The 24,448-nt window shown below is 43.3% G+C and overlaps 1 protein-coding gene across 1 annotated transcript in view; it reads left to right on the forward strand.

Annotated features, from left to right (window-relative positions):
• The first annotated feature begins 133 nt into the window (after positions 1-133).
• HNRNPM (heterogeneous nuclear ribonucleoprotein M) overlaps positions 134-24,448 on the forward strand; it is a 25,970-nt gene continuing 1,655 nt past the window's right edge. Inside the window, exons 1-12 of the mRNA XM_006125525.4 lie at positions 134-412; positions 505-598; positions 4,907-5,104; positions 6,650-6,803; positions 9,356-9,405; positions 10,861-10,921; positions 12,842-12,943; positions 13,827-13,871; positions 14,832-14,906; positions 16,176-16,274; positions 20,420-21,198; positions 22,330-22,381. Coding sequence (XP_006125587.3) covers positions 521-598; positions 4,907-5,104; positions 6,650-6,803; positions 9,356-9,405; positions 10,861-10,921; positions 12,842-12,943; positions 13,827-13,871; positions 14,832-14,906; positions 16,176-16,274; positions 20,420-21,198; positions 22,330-22,381 — 1,693 coding nt within the window. The 5' untranslated portion in view covers positions 134-412; positions 505-520. The remainder of the gene's footprint in view (positions 413-504; positions 599-4,906; positions 5,105-6,649; positions 6,804-9,355; positions 9,406-10,860; positions 10,922-12,841; positions 12,944-13,826; positions 13,872-14,831; positions 14,907-16,175; positions 16,275-20,419; positions 21,199-22,329; positions 22,382-24,448) is intronic.

Consider the following 24,448-nt stretch of genomic DNA (forward strand, 5'->3'; position numbering starts at 1 on the left):
AATGTTTTAGAAAAATCATAGTAGGAGCTCAAAAGTGTATTGAAAGGATATGGATGTAGGATAAAGGAACATGAGGATTTTGACAGGCTACAGGGGAAAGGAAATGTTAAGTGTTTGGTGTTTTCTTGGTCAACTTGGACTTAGTATTGCTTCTTACAACTTCAGAACCTAGTTTTATAATTTTGATAATGTGTAGAAGTTAGTATCTTGTGGAATCCAGGTAACACAGATTACATTGGGTAAGCTTGTATTTTGTTCTTATTATTTTTTAAGATTAAAGTTATAAACCAACTACATTTTAATGCATTTTAAATCTTTTTAAAGTTAACTTTTGTGTTACTTATTTTCCTCTCTCTTTCCCTCCTCCACTCCGTGTTACTCTTCCATGAAATCACCACATCAAGGGATGCGCGTAAGTTTATCAGTTATTACATGAATAGGAAATTTCAAACTACAAGCAAACTACTATATACTAACTCCAGTATTTATCTTTTCTTATCATAGTGTTGTTGAATTTAAGATGGAAGAAAGCATGAAGAAGGCAGCTGAGGTTCTGAACAAGCATAGTCTCAGCGGAAGACCTCTTAAAGTGAAAGAAGTAAGACTTTAAATGTGCTCTGTCCTGGTTTTTAAAGTGTTTTCTTAATCTAATTTAATGCTTGGATAATTGGAATATGAAATCACCAAAAGGGTATGATGTCATAGATAGGGATGTTAGCATGTATTTATATACACGATTAACCAATAAGTGTGGACTTATCGGTTAATTCTAACAGATATACACAACCACCCTTCCCCCCCACCCCCCTTTGCTTCCTCCCGCTGAAATCAGTTCACCAGCTAGAAGCTGGGCTTTCAAAACTTTGTTGTAGGTATATGCTTTACTAAATTTAAGTCTTCATTTGAGGTTGAGATAATAATGAACATGTGCAATTGACTAAACTTAAAGTCTAGGTGTTGAATGTGATGGTTCAGAACTGACTCACAAATAGATACCAAGTAAAAGTGCCCATTGTTGCTAGTACACTTCTGTGTTTTGACTTTACTCCTGGGGACATTCTGTGCTAAAAATAGTTTGGCATACTATTTTAAAATTTTACAAACTTTTATTTGTCAGAATACCACATAATCCAGTTTATTTTAACTCATTTTATAACTTGAAAGCTGCCTTTGAGGAAGGGGAAGGCTGGGGAGTCCAAAGAAAACTGGCTAGACTCACCTTGGGCAGATAACAGAAAGGAGCAGTGGTCTCAAGTTGCAATATGGGAGGTCTAGGTTGGATATTAGCAAAGACTCTTTCACTAGAAGGGTGGTGAAGCACTGAAATGGGTTGCCTAGGAAGGTGGTGGAAGCTACATCCTTAAAGTTATTACAGGCCTGGCTTCAGAAAGCCCTGGCTGGGATGATTTAATTGGGATTGATCCTGCTTCTAAGTATGGGGTTGAACTAGACCTGGGGTGGCCAACCCATTAAACGAAGAGAGCCGAAATAGCGGCAGAAAAAATGCGAAGAGCCTCACCAGAATTGTCCCCCCCCCCCCCCCCCCCAAAAAAAGGATGCCACCCCTTTAAAAACTGCCGGTTAGGCTTTTTGGCCACATCAGGTTCCTGTCAGCTGCCACCATCTTTGCCAGTGCCATTTTGCTGTGCCAGATGGTTCCCCTGCACACTGTGAGCACAGGGGGCTGGGGCTGTTTGTAGGGGCTCATGGGGCTGCTTCGCGAACCGCAGTTTCAGGGTGAAGAGCCGCATGCGGCTCGGCCACCCCTGGACTAGACCTCCTGAGGTCTCTTCCAACATTAATCTTCTCTGACTTCAAAATACCTATCAGCCGATAGGTCTAATAAAACACACAAACAAAAATCTCCCGAGGAGTAGGAAACACCTATGACCCACAATAAATCATGTTTCTCTGCCCTTTTGCTCTCCCTTCGCCCCCTCCCCCAACCTCAAACCCAGATGGGAGGTGGGGGAACTAGACACTCATAACCCCTCCTCCCCAATAGCCAGGCATGGGGTCCCACAGCTCAGATACCTGCAGCCACAACCCGAGAGAGACCAGTCATGTTTTCACCCTAAATTTAGACCACTCTACTTTCTGTCCAGTCTTTTTGACCATTCCAATTTAATTCTCAAGCACAGAGTATTTAGGTGCTTCCCTTAAAAGACCATTCAAAACAGGTTAACTGATATCCTGGCTTGGAAATGGTTTACTGCTGCTCACAAACTTTATGGGATCATGCCGTATAATCTTGGCCCATTCATATTTTCTAATACACTAGTGTAATGCTGCAGTTTTCAGATTACCAGTCAACACAAGGAAATATTTATTGGCATTTTAATCACTCCATAAACCAATAGGTAAATTTTGATTAAGACGTATACTCTATGCCAGTGGTTCCCAAACTTTTCAGCATCACGCCCCTGTTTTGAGAAACCCTCACTCCCACCACTACCACACATGCACATCATAGCAGCAAAACTTGTTGAGCAAAAAAAAAAAAACTGACCAGGGCCGAAAAATAAAATAGCAGCAAAACTTGGGGAGAATTAACAGGGGAGGATGGGTCGCTTCGTCTCCTCCCCTTCCCCTACCCCCGAATTTCTGCACTCCGCCCCCCACAAGTTTGGTAACCCCTGCTCTATGCAAACTAAAACATGGTCCAGAAATGAACATTAGTCCAATAAAAGATTCTCGCCTATTCTTTTTTGTCATCTCATTACATATAGTTTGTCTAGGCAGCTTAGAGACTGAACTACAGGTGGGACCTCCCTGGTCCTAACTGGTCCTGAACCATAGAGTTTGCTAGACATGGGGAGGTCAAGGCCCCCCTCGCTCTGGCTGTCGGGGGAGGGAGAATCCCCTAGACCCCGGGGGAACATCTGGGGAATGCCTGGTCTCCTGGTCCAGCAACAGAGACCTGGATTTTAGAGGTTCAGCCTGTACTCTTGACATGTGAACATGGACAAATCGTTTACTCATTTCTGCCTTAATTTCAAATATGTAAAATGGCTAATACTCATCTGAGGATCTCATGTGAACACTTAGAAGTGTTTCTTCCCTCCTTGAAGTCTGACTTAACAATATTCTCTAATAGGTAGCAAAGTAATCTATGGAGACCGTCTTTTCTATAGTTAACTTTAAAAAAAGACACAGTGCTTCAGTCACCTTTCCCTAATGTTGCCAAAACCACCTGAAACTGTACACACTATATTTGATTTTCATGCTGAACAGGCAAGCTACCTCTTAATTCAGTGTTCCAAAGAGTCATTTTATTAAATTTTCCAATGTGCTTCTGGCTTTGTATCTCACGAACAGATGTATCTATTTTTCTGGAATACTTTACAAGGAGAAGAGCTATTTCAAAACTAGTGAAAAACTGTTTACCACAAATACTAAAGCACAGTTGACTTAGTCACACTAGTGTGCATGCTTTGCAGAGTATGCATGGTTGGCATGATTAGCCATACCTTTTTATTTAGATTCCATGCAAGAAAGGAAGGTCGTTTGGAGAACATGGGATGGGGGTGGCGGGTCTGGGATGCGGAAAACCTCCTTTGAAGCTAGGAAGATGTCTGGGAAACACTGACATTGATCTGTGTCTTCCAAGGTTTGTGGGAAAAGTTGTTACTCTTGAAGACTTTTTTTTTTTTTAAAGCTAAATCTTAACCCAGATTTCAAGTTGTAAGGATTTCAGCTCTTCCAGAAACCCTAGATAGTTGTGATTATCAAACTAGTGCTTGTCTAGAAATTCCAGACTAAAGTGCCAGTTTCAAAAATACCAAGTATTATTAAAAAGCATGGAGACAAATTATCCAAATGAACCTGTTTGTTTCATATTTATTGCATTTTAATTATGTGGGTGGGTGAATCAACGGAGAAATTTGTAATTGTCAGACTTCTGTAGAGGTAGTTATATTCATTTGGGTGACCTTAACTGAGCATTTACACGCCTTTGAATGTTCTTGGTTTTTTTTTTAACTGTTCAATATTTGCTCTCTAACTTTTCCAGTCTCCTAAGCCACTTAATTCTTCTTTGCATGTACAGCATGTTATTTCTCTGGTGTATAGCTTTCTAGAACTTTACCAAGTAACCCATGTGTACACTCGCCATATCCATGTAGGATTACATCTCTCTGCTTTAAACTTGCTGCCTCAGTAATTTTGGGTTACATGTGCACTAGTTCTCTTCTTCCATATTGCATCACAAGCTTTTATCTACAGTTTGCTGTCAATGGTCTCCTGTTGAAATCTTCTAGGCCTTCCCTATGTTAATCCTCTTTTGGATTTTCTTCAGGTAGAAGCTTTCTTTGGCTTGTCAATATAAGGGCTCAGTCATGTACAACAATATTAGTGTGGCTGCTCCAGTGACTAAAACTAGTGTAGACAAGGCCTCTATTCTAGACTGAATCCTAATTTCCTGCCTTTCTGGGTCCCTGTTATCCATTTACATGGGTGCTCACTCTTTCAACTAAGTATTCTTTGCACATGTAGCTAGCTGTCAACCTGGAACATGGGTTCTTTGAGCATTATAATTTGGATCCCAAGTACCTGAGTAGGCTTTCCCTCCCTTGCTGTCTGGAATATGCTGTTTATTGCCTTACATGCTCCTTCAGATAACTTTCAATTAACCTGTTTTCAATTCAGTTTGAATTGTTTCAGGTATGATAGTGACTCCATCACACTGTTCTTTACCTATTTAATTTTTCTCAAAAAGACAAGCAGTAAAGTGGTGCCTGATACAGGCTTTTGAACTTTTTTTATGGATGACTTGATAAAGTCATGGAAGCTTTTGCCATCAACTCCCCATTTATTGCTAGGAATAAAATGTTGGCTCGGTAGTGTCCAAACTGAGGTTAGTGAGTTTTGCCATCTTACTGTGCATGTTACTCTTATTGATTTGTAGGATCCTGATGGTGAACATGCCAGAAGAGCAATGCAGAAGGCCATGGCAGCAGCAGGTGGTATGGGCATTGGCCCAGGACCAGGTGGCCCTGGAATGATCAATATACCACCCAGCATCCTCAATAATCCCAACATACCCAATGAGATTATCCATGCCTTACAGGCTGGCAGACTTGGAAGCACAGTATTCGTTGCAAATGTAAGTACAGTGTGTTGTCTGGGCAGAGGATTTGGGATTTAACTAGATTAGGTCAAATTAAGATCTGTGTGCCAGGGATCAGGCTTGATTACTTATGAGTAATCTGACTTGGTGGTGGTAATGATGGTTCCTTCTGACCTTAAAGTCTGTGAATAGTGTCTTACTCGGTAATTAGTCCTATCATCTTCAGTAGGTCTATTTGCAGAGAAAAAGTACTATGGATAGGCATTGCCTTTTATAGGGCTAGCTTCTGTAAGTGAGAGATGTAAGCTTTCGAGCTTCCATAAAGCTGCCCTTATGGCCTGGGAAACTCAATGTAGCTAAATGCAAGGAGGAACAGATTATTTACAATAAGTAGTTAACACATTTCAAGGTACCATTCAAGATGAAGTGGTCACTTAACACTTCTCCAGTCATAGGGGGGCAGAGGAAGCTGAGGGAGGGTTGTTAGTGGATTACAGGCGGTTATAATAAACCATAAAACCAATGTCTCTTCAGTCCATGATTTTTAGCATCTAGCAAATTTATGAGCTCCTGGGCTCATCTTTTGAAAGGTTGTGCAGGTTGCCTTTGATGTGGTCTAATAGGTCAGATGGAGTGCTCTTTGAAAAGGGCTCACCCATAGGTAACAAAGGTGTGTTTCTTCTTATTTTCCCATGAGAATTTATTGGCGAGCATGGAGAATGGTTTGGTTTCGCCACCCACATATTTGTTCAGATGTTTAGTTCATTTATTGGGGCCAATTCACCTTGAATGATCACTTGGAATAATCTTTTCCTCTTTGTATTTAGCTGTGACAGTAGGTACGTTTCCCAAACCAGAGGAAGAACTTAAGCTTGTCTTCAATAAAAGGTGGTTCAGTAAAAATACTACCTCATCCGTCATGTGTCTCTAATATCCTGGAATCAACAGGGCTGTAACAACCTGGCTATGTACTCAATATGAGTTGGGATGACTGTATCATGCCTCACATGAAATATGATATTCATGTGACACAGCCAGAAGTGCACATTCCACATAGTGATGTCTCAGTACAGCACCAGCACTGACGGTGGACTACTTCACTGCTAGGATAAATTTAAAAATTGTCTAGCTGTGTAAATAAACATCACTTTATTATGCATTACCTTTTGCTGTGCACTTAGTTACTGAATTTTGCTACAGTAATGAGTTAAAAGGTCTGTTGACACACATACTCATCTGTGGGTGAGTTGAGTATCTTACCTTCTCTAGCAGTAAGATACTCAACTTGCTTGTATTTAGAGCCCTACATAGATACATTTTGTATCTGCAAAATTGAGCCACAGATATTCACATCCATATCCATAGATTTGGAGGGCTCTCTACTTGTATTCACTCTGTTCTGGTTTGAAACTTTCATAGCTGACTGTCTTTGAGACACTTCCCACCTTTTTTGCAAAGATTATTGAATTTATTGTCAAATCTATAGTATCCTAGTTCAGGATGCTCTCAGTATATAATATTTGGTACTACTTGTTGAGTGAAACTTTCTGAAATGTTTCTAAGCAATATGTTTGCCTTCAGTTGGATTACAAGGTTGGCTGGAAGAAACTAAAGGAAGTGTTCAGCATGGCTGGTGTGGTGGTTCGAGCTGACATATTAGAAGACAAAGATGGCAAAAGTCGTGGGATTGGCACTGTTACTTTTGAACAGTCTATTGAAGCTGTTCAGGCTATATGTATCCTTTGAAGAAAATCTGCAATAGTGAAGCAAATACACTTAAATAACTTTTCTAGGTACTGGACAAGATTTCTAGTTCACCATGTGCCATCTGATTTCTTGTGTGAAAGAAAATGGCAGGCTATTAGAATTGGCATTAGTTAAACTCTGAAAATATAGTGCACCTCTGTGTCATTGAAATTAAGCCTCATGTCATCCTCTTGCCTCATGGTACACTGTCATATGCACTGAGGAAATGTGAAGAAAACAGGATGTAAAGGGAAAACCTGACTTGCCTATCTTAAATTGTTGATTTGAAGAATACTGTATGTTTTGCCTGGAAATACACAGCTGCCTCTTACATACACCTAATGAGTAAACCTAACCTAGATTTGCTCAACTGACTGACTTTTTAAAATCCTTTTATGGATTACCAGTGAAGGATGTCGGGGGGTGGGGAGAGAGGAGTTTGTGGCATTCCCTGTTTTGATGAAAGTCTGAATCTTTTAATACTCTCCTTCCTTTCGTACTGTGTAAACTCTGGTCCTGTCTACCTTCTGTGACATAGTCCAGCCACACAGCTGCAGGAGGATCATAGAATGCTGCTATGTTAGCCCTAGAACGTTACAGGCCCTCTTTCTTAAAAACAGAGAGGAGTACAGGTAGTCCCCGAGTTACGCGGATCCGACTTATGTCGGATCCGCAGTTATGAACGGGGATTTTCTCGCCCCGGAGGACTCGAGCGGCGGGACGCCTGGTCCCGCCGCCCGCCTCCTCCAGGGCGAAAAAAGCTGCTCCCCGTCTCCCTGGTCTGCTGCGGGAGTCAGCAGACCAGGGAGACGGGGAGCAAAGCGGCGCAGGACCCGGGCCGGACCCGCGGCGCTTCCAGCTGATCTGGAAGCGCCGCGGTCCAGCCCGGGTCCTCCGTCGCTTTGCTCCGCGTCTCCCTGGTCTGCTGGGGGGGGGGGGGAGGGGGCGCAGCTAGTGCCCCCCCCGCCCCCCCCCCCCAGCAGACCAGGGAGATGTGGAGCAAAGCCCGGGGCCTGTGGTAGAGCAGGTGGGGCGCTGCCGGTTGGTCCCGCAGCACTGCTCCTTGGCGCTACTGGACCAACCCGGCAGCACCCCAGCTGCTCAGCCCCAGGAGTCCTGATTCAGCCGCTGCTGATCAGTTTCAGCAGTGGCTGAATCAGGACGCCTGGGGCAGAGCAGCTGGGGTGCTGCTGGGTTGGTCCAGTAGCGCCGAGGAGCGGCCGCGCTACTGGACCAAGCCAGCAGCACCCGAGCTGCTCTACCCCAGGCGTCCCCAAGTTAGCCGCTGCTGAAACTGACCAGCGGCTGACTACAGGAAGCCCGAGGCAGAGTTGCTCTGCCCCAGGCTTCCTGGAATCAGCTGCTGATCAGTTTCAGCAGCAGCTGACTTGGAAGCCTGGGGTTCTTAAGTTGAATCTGTATGTAAGTCAGAACTGGTGTCCAGATTCAGCGGCTGAATCTGGATGCCAGTTCCGACTTACATACAGATTCAACTTAAGAACAAACCTACAGTCCCTATGTTGTATGCAACCTGGGGACTGCCTGTACTTCAAGTCAATTAAGAACTTCTGAATCCAATTAAGAGCTGCATGAGGTCTTTAAAAACCTCTCCTCAGGAGAGAAGTGGGGAGAGATTAGTTACTGCCAGGCTAGTGGCATTTGTTTCCTTCTGTGGCTGGAGAAAATTAATTGCCACTGAAGTAGGCAGCACAGGATTAAACCACCCTGCAGGAGGTAGCCAGTTGAGGGCCTTGACTGCTCTGACATGTGGCCATGATGCCTAAGGACGAGCTGTCATCTTCTGTAGGTAACAATGGAAGCTCTTTTAGTGACATACTATCTTACCTTTGAGAGAGTGGCTCTGTGAGGCCTGGCCCAGCACCAGTAGACTAGTATCTTTGCCCTTTTTCTATGTTCTGAGCCTCCCTAGGATGAGGCGATGGAAACTGCTACAGACTACCCCCAGTTAAAGGCCCAGGTCCTGTCAGAGTCTGGGCTGTTGACCGGTATAAGGGCCCAGAAGTTCCATGAGTGGACTTACCAGGACAGCAGTGTGCTGAGGGTCCCAGCTGTTTGACCTGATCAGTGTGAGTCGGAAGTAGCTGTACCCTGGGATACACACAGGCTAGATAAGATTATGGACATAGTGTTGGACAGAGATCCGCTGTCAGCACTGGACTTGAGCAATTTTCTATAGTGTGCAAACTTTGCCACTTCACTATTTACCCCCTTTTCCAGGTCATGTATGAATGTTTTGAATGACATTGGTCTCAGTACAGATGCTTGTGGGGAGGGCAGTATTTATCTCCTCTGTGGAAACTGAGTGAGTATTCCTACCTGTCTCTTAGCCAGTTAGTGAAACATGAGTTATCAGTTACTTATTCCTTGACTTTGCTTTAGCACTTCCCTGCCATAGGAGTGGGGTTGATAAACTGCTAGACATTTGAAATTATGTACCTGTGAACTTAAACTTGTCCTTTTTAGCAGTAAAATTTCTTTTGGACTAACATTTTGAAAAATCATCCTTAACTTAAGCCTTAGCAATGTTCAATGGGCAGCTGCTTTTTGACAGACCAATGCATGTAAAAATGGTAAGCCTGTTCATAGCCCTCTTACTGTGTAATACAATACCCAATGTGAAAACTGGTATTTCATGGCTGTGGCATTCAAGCTGTGACCCATGGAACACTCACAAGTTGAGTACCAAGCTATTGGTTAATCTGGCATGGTTTGTAGGATGAAATGAGGGCTGGGAGACTGGTTAGGCACTTAGAGCTCTTCACCACGCTGCTGCTGCTTCAACCCCAGCCCAAGCATATAGGAGACACAACCATCTGCCATATAATGGTGGAGTGGCAGCATAACTTAAACAAAGGATTAAATGAATCTGGATCTTGACCTGGCTTCATCAGTCAAACCTGGAGTAAGACTTTGTGTACTGATAAATCTTTCCCATGGATAGGATCTCTGTAGAGCACACTTGAGGACAGCTACAATTGCTTCAACACCAGGGTGGGTGAGATACGGTTAGCAGGGCAGATCTGTCCTGGCTTGCTGAGACCCGAAGGCAGACTCTGCCTGCTGTAGCCCAAGGCTGCTTGAAATGGCTGTCAGCTCCCTGTAAGCACCACATGCTTCTGGGAGGGGTGGGGAGACTTCACTGCTGCTACTGCCCCCAGGCCAATCATCGCATCAGCCTGGGAGCCAGGAGTGTGCCTTGCTGAGTGGCATGTGGAGGGAGCCTCTGGCTGTTTTGAGCATGCTTCATGGTCACTGTTGGCTACTGGCCAGGAGCCGCCTAAGGCAAGTAACTCCTGGCCAGAACCTGCTTTTAGAACCCCATCCCCTTCTGCTTTCCAACTCGCTGCCCTAGGTCACCACCCAAACCTTTCGCATTCCTCCTCCTCCAGGTAACAACTCTCGCCAGACTCTGCACCCCTTTGCCAGGTCAAAATCCACTCCTGCATCTCAATCCCCTGCCTTAAGTCACAACTTCCTCCTTCACTCAACTCACTTGTAGACCCCACAACCTCTTCTCCACCCAACCTCAGTCCCAGATCTTGCATTCCATCCATAGAAAAGAGGAAGATAGTCAAGCAAAATCTGGAGTACCCCAATCCAAATTTTTTGCCCACCTCTACTGTAACAGTAAAAATAAAATTTTTTAGTGCAAGTAAAAATAATTCTTACACCATCAGAAAGCACCTAAATGACTTGTATTCATAGTTTGTATAGCTAAACTCAGATTTCCAAGTTTTTCCTAATGCTATTTCACAAGCTGCTTTGAGGAGGCCAAAGTAACAGTCTCTGGAACTGAAGGTAGTGCTGGTGCCTAGACAAAGGATTTTCTTCTACAGTAATCCCCAAAACATAACTTCAGGAAGTGGCCATATTTATGAACTACCTATTTGGCAGTAAGTCCATAGTACATCTATGGATGATGTTTGTCAGGAATTGCCACTGTTTTCAAAATGCTTTTTCTACCATGAAAAGATGCTGCCAGAAATCTTGTGTGTATGGTTTTAACGCTATTGTTTAATTGTCAGGATGAACGAGCTTTTCCAAAGGGAGACTTCTTCCCTCCAGAACGACCTCAACAGCTTCCTCGTAAGTTTCTTCAAAATCAACATCTTGAATTTTTAGCTTGAAGGAGCTCAGTTTGCTGTACTGCAGGAATGGCTGAGGAGGCTATCGCATACAAAATGTCATAAAACTGATGTTGCTAGGTGGGCTGGGAAAGGGTACTCAAGGCACTAGGACTTGCCTACTTCTGTGGTTTGGGGATCCCTCATACGTTTTGGGACTACAGAAAATCCAGGGGGTATCTGGGAAATCCGGTGCCTCTTAAAAGAAGGATGGCTTTGTGCTTTGGACTCTCTAGCATTTAATTATCTGCAGGGATGGATCTGCAGTAAGTGCATCTCTGGGGGAAGGAAGTTGGCTGTTTCCTTACCTTGTCTGTTGAATGATCAAGGAGAGTACTCTGAAAAAGATAAGGAAAAGACAGGAAACAAAGGGTAGGAATAAATGGTAGGTTTTCAGAGTGGTGAAGTAACTAGTGGGGTCCCCCAGGAGTCTGTCCTGGGACCAATACTATTCGACTTATTTATAGGTAGTCTGGAGAAGGAGGTAAACAGTGAGATGGTAACTATCTTGAGCAGTTTAACATCTGCAAATGTTAAGACCAGAGCAGACTGTGAAGAGCTTCAAGGAGATCTCACAAAACTAAGTGACTGGGCAACAAAATGGCAAATGAAATGTTGATAAACGCAAAGTAGTGCATGTTGTGTGTGTGTGTGGGGGGGGGGGGTGGAATCCCAACTATACATACAATATGGTGGGGACTAATTTAGCTACAACTACTTTAGAGATTTTTTTGGAGTCATTGTGGATAGTTCCCTGAAAACATCCACTCAGTGTATAAAAAAGCAAATAGAATGTTAGGAATCATTAAATATGGGATAGAGAATAAGACAGAAAATATCGTATTGCCTCTATGTAAAATGATGGTATGCTCATGTCTTGAATACTGCATACAAATATGGTAACCTCTTCTACAAAAGATCTTATTGGCATTAGAAAAGGTTCAGAAAAAGGCAACAAAAATTAAGGGTTTGGAACAGGCCTCATCTGAAAAGATTAAAAAGACTTGAACTTGTCATCTTAGAAAAGAGAAGACTAAGGGGGGGATCAGACAGAGGTCTATAAAATCATGAGTGATGTGGAAAAAGTGAATAAGGAAAAGTTATTTACTTGTTCCCACAATATAAGAGCTAGGAATCACCAAATGAAATTAATAGGCAGTAGGTTTAAAACAAACAAAAGGAAATTTGTCTTCACTAAGCACATAGTCAGCCTGTGGAACTCCTTGCCAGAGGATGTGGTGAAGACTAGGACTTTAACAGGGTTCAGAAAAGCTAGATAGATTCATGGAGGTGAGGTCCATCGATGGCTATTAGCCGGGATGGATAGAAATGGTGTCCCTAGCCTCTGTTTGTCTGGAAATGGGTGACAGGAGAAGGATCACATGAGGATTACCTGTTGTGTTCCCTCCCTTTGGTGCAGCTGACATTGGCCACTGTTGGCAGACAGGATACTGGGCTAGATGGACCTTTGGTCTGACCCAGTATGGCCCTTCTTATGTTCTTATAAGGTGTGACCCATGGATCTCAAATTGAGGGGGTATTAACTTTTATATTTACTAATTATCCTTGATCATCCAAAAGTAAGTTCTTATTCTCTTTTCCATTTTGCTGTTCAGAAAATCTTCAGCTCTTGCATCAGAATTAACCGTGGAAAATACCTTGGATTTGAGGGGTGGAGAGGAATAGATAGGTAGTGTGACATCCCTATCTCTGTTTCAGATCCAGCTTGAGAGCTTTGAGAGTTCCCATTTAAGAGCTAGAAATACAAATCCACTTAAGAGCTAGAAGTGGGAATCTGAGCTCTTGGAACAAAATAGAAATTTTGTCTCAAGCAAAGCTTGCTATTTCCTCTGCCAAAAAAATAAATAACTGTTTTCTCTAGATGGGCTTGGTGGTATCGGCATGGGATTAGGACCAGGAGGTCAGCCTATTGATGCAAATCATCTAAATAAAGGCATGGGAATGCCCAACATGGGACCTGGAGGTAGGAAAATAACACCTGTGCTCTGTGCGCGCTTACTTCATTAAGTCTTTCCTGGCTTTTTGTATAACCTAGGATTGCTATCGTCCACCCAAAACATACTTCAGTGAAAGCAGATGACTAAAATAAGGGTTGTCGTCTTGATGATCTGAACTAAAGTGGTCTAATACAGTGATTCCCAAATGTTGTTTCATGTACTGCCTTAAATTCTCAATGGGTAGATGGAACATCAAGCTCACATATCAGACTATTTTAGGAACCCCGTGTCTAGTACATATCTCACATTCTGTTTCTTGTGCATTAGAAGCAAATACTATAAGGGGATAGTCTCCTATTGAGTTTAGAATGCTTTTTGATTTCAAAAATCTATTTTTGGAGTTCTGACTACTTATGCAGTACTCTCTCTTTCCATGATAATATTCTGAGGTGGGATTGTTCTTGGGGTAGGCTTTCTTTTCTTATCCCATAGGGAAGTGGCACTTCATTGAGGGTGAAATGAACTATAGTTTGTTTCTTGTGAGAACAGAACACAGGTTCCAAGTCGATGCTTGAAGGTGTTGCATTTTGAAGTTTCGTTATAGTTCCTAACTGATTTGTCTTCCTACTAGATACCAGACATCAGTAACTGGTCATTTGACTTCCAATTTTCAGACAATTTAGAATTATGGATTCTAAATTAATACTTGATTGAACATATGCTACTGTTAAATATGCAACTTGTCAATTAGTGGTTCTAACAATTCTCCCCTAAAGAGCTCTTAATTATTAGATCCACTTCACTATCTTTCTCAGTATAAGCTCTTAAACAGTACCTTGAAGCTCAAACATCAGACTGGTATGCATGTATAATTCCATCTGTAAATAAAGCTTTCTTTTTTATTTTGAGGAATGGGAATGGAAGGCATGGGCTTTGGAATGAATAAAATGGGAGGTAAGCTGTAAGCCTATGTTTCGCTCACATTTTGAATACTGTGTGCAGATGTGGTTGCCTCATCTCAAAAAAAAATATTGGCATTGGAAAAAGAACAGAAAGGGCAACAAATTATTAGACTTTTGGAATGAATGCCATATGAGGAGAGAGTAATAAAATTGGGATTTTTTATTCTTAGAAAAGGAGACTAAGGGAGCATATGATAAAAGTCTATAAAATCATGACTGGTGTAGAGAAAGTACATAAAGAACAGTTATTTACTTGCTCCATACACAAGAACTAGGGGTCACCAAAAGAAATTAGTAGGTAGCATATTTGTGGCATCTGGCATTGTATACTGTCAGGATACTGGTCTAGATGGATCTTTGGTCTGACTCAGACTGGCTGTTCTAATGTACATGCAGCTTTGAAGAGCAAACAACTAAAATTTATATAGTCTGATATTTACCTGGAAATATCTTAAGTTAGGCAAAAATAATGTAAGATGAGCATTTGTTAACTTGGAAACTGTCACTGACTACTGAGTGGCTCTTGGTTTTTAAAACCATGATAAATTGCCATGAATTGTGCTAATGGATGTTGTGGCCCTGGAGGAGTGAGATCTTCAGATGGAATATAAACCAAAATTATGAATTGAGACTCTTAGATTGCTGCTGGATATGTATAAGAATTAGGGCATGGGCTTGTGGCCATACTCCATTTTGAGACTAAAATTCAACAGTTCACTAATGAGGAATTTCTTAATTAAGGGTAGATTTAATTTTGTAAACATTCACTTTTGCCTCCACAATGCACCATTTTGGGGTGGCATTTTACGTTTGACTGCTCTTCCTAGACTTTTCCTACTCATTTACACACTAGTAATACTGATAGAATAACACATGCTGATCCAGTGTGGTGGCTTATTTGAAATGTTCTTTAATGTTTATAGTATCTCTAAGGTAAAGGTATTTATTTCAGGGATGGAGGGTCCTTTTGGTGGCATGGACAATCTGGGTCGTTTTCCATCTGGAATGAATATGGGCAGAATGAGCGGTGAGGCACTAATTCTTACATTACAGATCCCCAGTGCAGTAAATGTTATGGAACTCATTGAATTAATGTTTGGAGTCCTATTGGAGCATAGTATGCTTTAAGGCTAGCTTCAAAAGAAACACAGATTTCCTTTACACATCATAAAGACCACCTGAAAGCTTTTTGCTTGTTTTTTGCTACAGGCTGTAACAGTCCTGTTGGTGTGTGTGGTGTTTTGCTTTTGTTTTTGTTTTCGGTCCTAGGAAAACCCATAGCAAGAGTTTTCAGTTCTTCTCTTGTAGGAATGAGAGCAATGCATCTTCAACAAAGATCTCATTTTCTACTTGTTAAACGTTTAAGCAAATATGAGCACAATCAATCTTTCTCTTGCAAATTCACATTTAAAAAACTGTTTTATATTCCATAAGAACAAACAAATCTAAACTCTGAAGAGTTTATTCCTGACCACTTTCTAACACTGGTATTTAAACCCTAACTGAGGAAATCTTGTTTAGCTCTTGGGAGGGCCTGGATGGAGTATTACAGTTGTACCCTATAAAATTTGGCTTCCTCATTATGAATAGGATGACTGTTGCTCTGCTATAGGACAGAGCAGAGCTTGAGTTAGTCCTAAGTAACCCATAGATACAGGTTCTCCATACACTTTGCCAAGAGCCACTAAGTAAAGAAATATGAGAATCTGAAATTTCAGAGAGAATAAAAAACACACACCTCCTACACACATGAAGTACTGTAAATTAACATATATAACCCGCACTCGTTCAGGCAAAACCACAGGCTATGCATGTGTGTGTGGTGTGTTTAAAAAAAAAATTTTTTTTAGATAACCCGCAGACATGTATAACCCACAGGTTATATACGCTGCTTTAAGGTAATTGCACGTACCAGGATAAACTGCGGGGGGAACGTAGAGTGCAGCGCAGGCAGGCTGGCCGGCCTGCGGGAGGGGAGCCACACTCGCGCCCAGGCTTCATGCAGCTGCAGCCAGGCACAACCCATCCTCCTCTTGGCGGGGGGGACGGAGTGGTCAGCGCAGGCGAGTAAAAATAAACTGGTATACCCCTTGGACATGTATACCCCGTGGGAGGGTGGCTTGTAAAAAGTTTATAACCCGTGCGTGTTATATGCTAAATGACAGTAGGTCTGTAGCTGTGAAAAGCAGTACATAGCAAAGTCACTTTCATAGTTCACCTGCTAAAATATTACAAGAGACTCCTTCTTTTCAAGATGTCTAAGTTGTCCTGGAAATATACTAAATATTTTCTGCAGAGATGGATCGTGCAATGGGTGGAGGATTTGACAGAGACTTTGGAAGAAATGAGATGGGGATGACTCGTAGTTTTGGAGAAACCTTGGACAGGGGAATAGGTAAGCAAATAAAGGCTGCATTTGTGCTCTGTTATGAATCTGAATTGTGCATACAAGTAACGTTTGGAATAATCTCTTCTGTTGTGGTATAAGAATCGACTTACAACTTTGACTAAAATTTAGTATACTCCCTAAAATGTATTTAAAACCATGCCTTTTGAGAGCTTTAATGAGCTGTATGAATATTCCTAAACTGAATGATTCTTCAAGTGATTGAGTGTATTCCATACAGAATCAGGAATTTTTTTCCTTGGTGGTATCTGTTGGGTTGGCTCAAGTGCCGTATGCTGCTGCACACCGCTGTTATGGTATAAAGCACCACTGTAACTCCTTACCAGCCAAGTCAGCTCTTGTTACCTGTTCACTGCACTACTGTTGGGCTGTCAGCAGCTCCTTGCATTGTCACAAAAGGTATGACAACAGTAGCTGCTTTCCTGAAGAGGTTATGAGCCCAAGGTCACCAATAGCTGGATGACTGGCTAGTCTGGGCTCAGGCACTGTCCGCACTCTGGCTTTGCTGATACATTTAGAAAAAGCTTCTTTGCCTAGATCTGAGGATAGAGCTCATACGAGCAATGCTGGACTCTGCTGAGGCCAGACCTTTCCTTTCTGACATGAGGCTCCAAACGATTCAAATTCAGTGCTTGCCCACAACAGCTCAAAACTGTATGATAGGGCTACTCAACTTTGGAAGCCCCAGGGGCCACAGTGATACTCACGGCACATGCCTAGGGCCGCAACTTAAGTGTGGTTGCATATACTTGCAAATATATATACAAATAGCTTCTTTCATACTGATGGGCTTGGAGACAAAGATTGTCAAGACTATGCAACACGTAGGCCCCATTTAAGTTAGTTCTGCTTATATTAATAAAATGCAATATGTACCTGATTTCTACCCATATGACAGCACTTTTAATGATCAATGACAGTCCAGGAATTTAACTACTAAAACACATATCAACAGAAGATCATTATATTGACTCCTTTTTTGTTTTGGCTGTGGGCTGCATGTTGAGTAGCCTGTATGTGGCTCTGGGGCATGTAGCCTTGTGCATGAATTATAATCCTGTTCTCCAAAACACTTGCATACCCTCCCAGCTTGGGATCATCTGCAAACTTTACAAGGGTGCTCTCTCTACCAGTGTTCCCTCTAACATTTTCCATCTTTGGGTGAGTTGAAATTTATTGTGTGTAATACGAATATTGAGGTTGTGTGTGGATGTACAACACCATTACAAACACCTAGATATAAATATATATTTTAAACGATAGATATGGAAGAAAAATTAAAACAAGAGATAACTAACAAGGAGCAATGCTTAAGATGTTTATTTAAAAATCGGATAAAAAGAAAATTAAAACTACCCTTGGAGTACAGGTGGTATCTTTTCTAACAACTCAAGCTAATAAACACACCAAAATGGGGAATACTGAAAACAGATATATAAATCAACATGGCCATTAAGTAAAAGCATAAAAAACATGCACCAGATATCCACAACACTCCAAAAAAATTCTGTTAAAAGAATCCTTTTCTTTACCACAAGCCATTAACACCTATGTAAACTTCGTTTGAAATAGCAACAAGAAATCCTGTGGCACCTTATAGACTAACAGTTTTATTGGCGCATAAGCTTTTGTAGGCAAAGACCTACTTCGTCAGATGCATGGAATTTCCACTACATGCATCTGACGATATGGGTCTTTGCCCACAAAAGCTTATGCGCCAATAAATCTGTTAGTCTGAATCTGCAAGAACGAGAAGTCCTTAGCATCAACAACCAACTATTTACAGTTTCAAAAAGGTAAGGTAAACAAATGAAATCAACACTGCAGCACAATCAAGCAAATACTGGTATGTTAATTGATTGTCTACTCATCTTCAAAGTCCTCGAATTCGCTTTTGTTAGAATCTTCCTCAAACAGTCGAGCAATATCTTCTGGGGTATAGCCCTAGACATCTTCATCCAGGAATAATTGCCATGTCTGTTTTGTCCTTCTGAAGCCTTTTCTTGACAGATGGCATATGATGACACCGAAATGCATCCAAAACTATTAGAGACCGCTTTCTCATAAGTCCACCCGGCCGCTTCGCCCAAACCGTCTGTAGCCAATCAAGCATTAAAGCTTCATCAGTCCAGCCTTTAGGGTGAACATGCACTTGAACGATGTTTGGGAAGATTATGTTCCTTGGCATTCTTGCGCTTGAACACAATATAAGGAGGCAGCTTCATTCCGTCGGCCATGCAAGCATTACGGTAAACCTAGACTTTTCATGGCCTGTGGTAGCAATGGAAACGGTCTTGGCACCTTTCAGTTCAAGCATTTTGTCGTAGGGATTATCAAAGTTTAATGGTGTCTGATCTGTGTTACCAGTTAATGAAAGGTTTTAGCAGTGCTGCTTCTGTAGCTTTATGATAAACTTTTGGAACTGCAGTAACTTGGTGTCTAAGTCCATGGGTAGCTTCTGTGCGATTGTTGTTCTGCATTGGACCGATCGGTTCATGAATCGCCATAGCCTATCGCACCAGCCATACGAAGCTTTAAACCCAGCTGTTTTAACACACATTTTGGCAATGGTCAAAGCCTTCATTCTAACCTCCACAATGCTAACACCACCGCCTTGCTGTCTGTGCTCAGCAATCCACTCAGCCAGTTTGGCCTCCAACTCAGGATATGCAACGCTTTTACCTCACTCAGCCATCTTCATCCTAGGCAGCGCTTGCCCGTGCTCTTTCTACCATCTCCAAAGCCAAATGTTAGACTCTGCCATGTCATCAAATTCACGGCTGGCAGCTCTGTTGCCATGAGCCTCAGCATAGCTAACAACTTTCAGTTTTTCAGCGGTCGTGTAAGATTGCCAACAACTCATGGCATCCCAAAGAGAGCATGGAACGCCGCGCGCTATATACTTGTGCGCTCATGCGTGATTACCCGGCAATGCAAAAAGGCAAGACAAAATACAGCAAAGTCAGAGTGCGCGCTATAGATAAGAGTTCAGTTTAGTCCGTGATTGTGACGTTTAAAAAGTAGGTGCGCATTATACTCAGTATTTATGGTAGATCATAAAGTTAAGGGCAGCTTTATTGTTCAATATGCTTGATCCCTTTGGGGAAAAAACATTATTTCAAGTGATGCACATCTTATATCTCATGTATGTGATGGATGTCTAAATGATTCAGGGAAAATCATTCCCTGGCATGTTGTGCAATCTGTATCCGTCATGCTTTAGGCCAGGAAAGACATTCCAGACCCTTTTTAGAGTTAGGGTGTTACTTTTACAAATAAACCTGACACTCTTCAGAACAGATATTCCAGGCATAACTTACAGATGACAACTAGAACTCTGTTGCAACCCTAATATACACTTGGCAGATGTACAGAAATTTAAAAAGTAAATTATCTATAAATTTGACTGAGATCCTGTATTCCAAATTGTATAGAAAGGCCCTCTGGTTATTGTATTGGGCAAAAGTTCTGTAGCTGATTTAGGAACGTTCTGAAATGGAGTACATGCAAATGAGACAAGTATATGAAAACTAAAGAAATAATGTAGATATATTTGTTTGTTTCTCTCCACATTAAAACGTTAAATATACTGCCGGCTGATGCTTTGGCAGTGAATACATGCTCTGAGGATATTGCATGGAATGTGTTGATTTTGGCACCCAGGAAAATGTGTGAAAGTTTATCTCTTCTGGCTGGCAAGGGCAAAGTCTATTCCAGTCTTTTAGGAAGAAGGGTTTTGGAACTCCTTTCACTCCCCAGCAACTAGCTACTTCACTGCCCAATCCCAATATCTGCCAGTGCATGAGTGGACTAATATTTTGACAGCTGAAATGAGGCTTAAATAGTTGATGTGAACTGTGAACACAAATTCATTTGTTCTCTTGAATTTGCAAATGGCTTCAAACTCTGCATCTCTTTTGTTACCTTTTGAAAGCTTTGTGTAAAGGCTAGTCTTATTAATCTATAATAAAGTACCTAGGTTCTCAAGCACAAGTCTGCCTCAGCATCTGCAACTTCAGCTTTCAGAATACGTAGGATGTTAAACTGTACTGTTTCATACGTCAGAAAAATGCAAATGTATCCAACTTAATACCTGATTGCAAATAATGAGGTCTCAATGTATTGTGTTCTAGGTGGAAGTGCCAGCATTCCCGGAATTGAGAGGATGGCACCTGGCATTGATCGTCTGGGTGCAGGAATAGAAAGAATACCTTCTGGGATGGGGCATGGGATGGAGAGAGTCGGGTCTGAAATAGATAGAATGGGTCTTGTGTTAGATCGCATGGGTTCTAATGTAGAGCGAATGGCCCCGGGCATTGAGCGAATGGCCCCGGGCATTGAGCGAATGGCCCCTCTAGGCATAGACCATATGGCTTCCAGCATTGACAGAATGGGCCCCGCCATTGAGCGAATGGGTTCTGGAATAGGCTTTCCTATTGATAGGATGGGTGCTGCTATTGACCGTGTTAGTACGACTATGGACAGAATGGGGTCAGGAGTGGATCGCATGGGCTCTGGCATGGATAGGATGGGTCTAGGGATGGATCGCATGGTACCTGCTGGAATGGGAACCGGAATGGGTCAAGTTATAGATAGAATGCCAGCTGGACTAGATCGCATGGGGGCAACTGGTATGGAAAGAATAGGGTTAGATCGCATGGGTGCCACTAGTATGGAGAGAATGGGTTTGGATCGCATGGGGGCCGCTCCCATGGAAAGAATGGGGCCTACCATGGGGCAGGGAATAGGGGCAGGTATAGATCGGATGGGACTTGCAATGGGAAGCAGTTTTGAAAGAACGATGGACATGGATCGTGGAAACTTTGCAGGAAATTTTGCAGGCACTCTTGGAGGAGCTGGAGGACCTGCAGCTGGGGTGGCCAGAAAAGCCTGCCAGATATTTGTGAGAAATGTGAGTAACGCATTCATAATCTAGTTCAGTGGTCACCAGCCAGTAGATCGGGATCTACTGGTAGGTCTTGGAGCCTTTGACAGGCGATCCTGACAGGTTTGGCTGGGAGGCTATCAAGTGCCGGCACTTCATCTGTCCCTCTACACACTGCCATGTTGCTCCTGCTCTCTGCCTTGGAGCTGTCTCCCAGTCCCGAAGCATCTTGCTCGCTGTGCAGGTCACAGGAAGAAGCGGTGATGCTGATTTCAGGGTGCCCCTCTCTCCACCCTGTACCCCATCTCCACAGAGGTGGGGCAGGGATGGAGAGAGTTTGCTAGCGGCTTTTTGGAGTGGTAGAGGGCCAGAGTAGGGGTGAACCTGTCTTAGTCCCCTGCACCACCACCTAGAAGCCACCTGTGGTAAGTGGTGCCCAGCTGGAGCCTGCATTCCAAACCCCGGCCCCAGTCCCGAGTCCCTCCTGCACCCCAAACCACTGCCCTAGCCCTGAGTCCCTCTGCATTCAAACTCCTTCCCAGAGCCTGCACCCTGAACCCCCTCCTGCACAACTCCCTTCCCCAGGGTCAGCTGAGAACCCTTCCCACACTCCAAATCCTTTAGCCCAAGATCAGAGTCTGCATCCCTTCCCCCACGCCCTAAGCCGCTGCCCCCAGCCTGATAAAAGTGAGTGAGGATGGGGGAGGGAAGGAGGATGGAGTGAGCAGGGGCAGGGCCTTGGAGAAGGGGCAAGAGTTTGGGTTTGAGGTGGATCCTGAATTGCATTTAAATTCAACAAGTGATCTCCAGCTTAAAAAGGCTGGAGACCACTGATCTAGTTCAGTTGCATAGAACTCTACAGTTGGTGCTTAGAGGGATGAAGAAATACTAGTACTGAGTTCTTTGCTGCGCATTGTGATGGCTTCAGTTAGATTATCTTAAGTATTTGTGTGGTGTCCATCAAATGTACTAAAGACTCACGGGGGCCAGTTATTTAGGGTCTGAGTAGAAAAATCTTTAATACGAACTGGACACAACTCTGCACCTGTAAGTGCGGACTGTGCAAAGCTGTATGTTCATGTGTGTTACTTTGTTGCTAACTGCTGTTATGTTGAAAAACCATGGAACAGATTCTCAGTGCCTGCTTTCTTTCTCCAGCTTCCTTTTGATTTCACATGGAAAATGCTGAAGGACAAATTTAATGAGTGTGGTAAGTTACTTGATTCTGCTGAAGAACCTCTAAAACAACTTACTGTAACATCAAAAATTCTCTTCCTAAATCCTAACTCAGTGGTCCCCAACACAGTGCCCGCTGGGGCATTTATGTGTGCCCGCCTAGTGACCAGGGCCTGCCCGAGCCATTCTTGCGGCCACTGTGCCCGGCCGGCATCCCCAAAAGGCTGTGGACCACTGTCCTAACTTAGCTCCGTAGGTATGAACTGTTTTGGTTATTAGCAATAACTTCTATTCTGAATACATGATTGTTACGTAGTTATCAACTGTCAATTTTTATCCTCTGTATAATTCTGCCTTTTAGTGGCATACTTTCCACTAGAGATGTCCACTATCTGATAAGCAAATGCTAGTCAACTAGGTGTCGTTTCCCCTCCCTCCCCGCTGTCTCTATCACAGGCAGCACGGGGAGGGAGAGGAGAGTGTGCTTCAAAGTGGTAGTGCTACATGCAGCCCAGGGTCAGCTGGGGACTCCATGCGGCACTGCCGCTTTGAAATGCTGTGTGGAGCCTGAGTCCCCTCCTGGCTTGTGCTTCCCACGGCGCTTTTGCCTTTGAAATTTAGCAACAACAACCCTGGGGCTGATGCTTCGCTTCAAAGGCGGAGGCGCCCTAATCGAATAGTCTATCCAAATTGCGTTGACTATTCGATTAGCCAGTTAACTGAATTTTTACACCCCTACTCGCCACCAAAAGTAACATGCAATAATTATACATATTTCTTGCCACAGTGAAACAACCTTGGGTACTAGGATTGCCAGCTTAATTGCTCAAAACTCAGCACTCCTGCCCTGCTCCTTCTCTGAGTCATCCCCTCCCTGCATCACTCATCCACTCTGCCCTTGCTCACCTGGTTATTTTTATTGGGCTGCAGTGTTGGCAGGAGATGAAGGTTCTGGCTGGGGATGCAAGCTCCAGGGTTGACTCAAATTAAGGGTTCAGAGTGTGGGAGCGAATTCCTGGCTGGGGCAGAAGATTGGAGTGGGCCACAAATTTGAGGTGTAGAAAGATGTTCTAGGCTGCAAGGGGAGCTGAGGGGTTTCGAATGTGGGAAGGGACTGTAGGCTGAGGCAGGAGGTCAGGGTTTAAGAGGGGGTACAAGTTCTGGACTGGGACCAGAAATGAGGGGTTCAAAGTATAGGAGAGGGTTCAGGGTTGTGGCAGGGGTGCAGTGTGGGATGCAGACTTGGAGGGATTTTGGATGGTGATTCCAAGCTGGGGTGGAAGTTTGGGGGGGGACGGGACTGTTCAGGAGCAGCAATATGTCCCTCTCCTCTTAGGTGTAGGGTAAGTGCAGGTAATTCTGCACAGTGTGTACTATGCCCACACAGAGTTTGCCGCTTCCAGGACCTTCATGGAGCCTTCCAGGCCCACCAACTGGACTTACGAGGCCTGGTCAGCCAGGAAAACTGGATACCTGCCAATCCTATTGGCTTACTAGTAATCCCAACCTTATCTTAACTGTAGATAGTTTCATAGTTCAGACCATTCTAAGTCTTCCTGTAACTGAAAACTTTAGTGTAAATGTGCCCCAAATCTAGTCATACTAAAATAGACCATGTTCTGTAACATTGGGCCCTGAAGCCAGAATTCCAATATTGCAGGCCTCCTCTTCACTTTCAAACTCAAGTCCTGTATCTTACCTAGGGATGTTACAATTAATCAGCTAATCGAATAGTCGATGGAATTTCCACTGTGGATACGATTAGTCGATAAGGGCACTTCTGCTTTGAAATGTAGCAAGAACCCACCCGGCTGATACAATTCAAAGGCGGAAGTGCTGTGCGGCATTCCGCCTTTGAAATGTACAAAATCCCCAACAGGGACTCCTGTGCATTTCAAAGATTGAAACACTGCGGGGAGTCCCCTGCCGGCCCTGGGCTCCATACATTGTTTGCCTTGGAACGCTGCTGCTGTGCCCCCCACTCTCCCATGGAGCTGAGGGGGAACCAGCTTTAAAGCCAGCTCCCCACAGCACCCCCTTCCCCTCCTCTTGCTGCCTCTTTCTGATAGAGGTAGCAAGGTGGGGGGGAGCGACTGGTTGA

This window comes from Pelodiscus sinensis, chromosome 19 (assembly GCF_049634645.1).
Source record: "Pelodiscus sinensis isolate JC-2024 chromosome 19, ASM4963464v1, whole genome shotgun sequence".
NCBI lineage: Eukaryota > Metazoa > Chordata > Testudines > Trionychidae > Pelodiscus > Pelodiscus sinensis.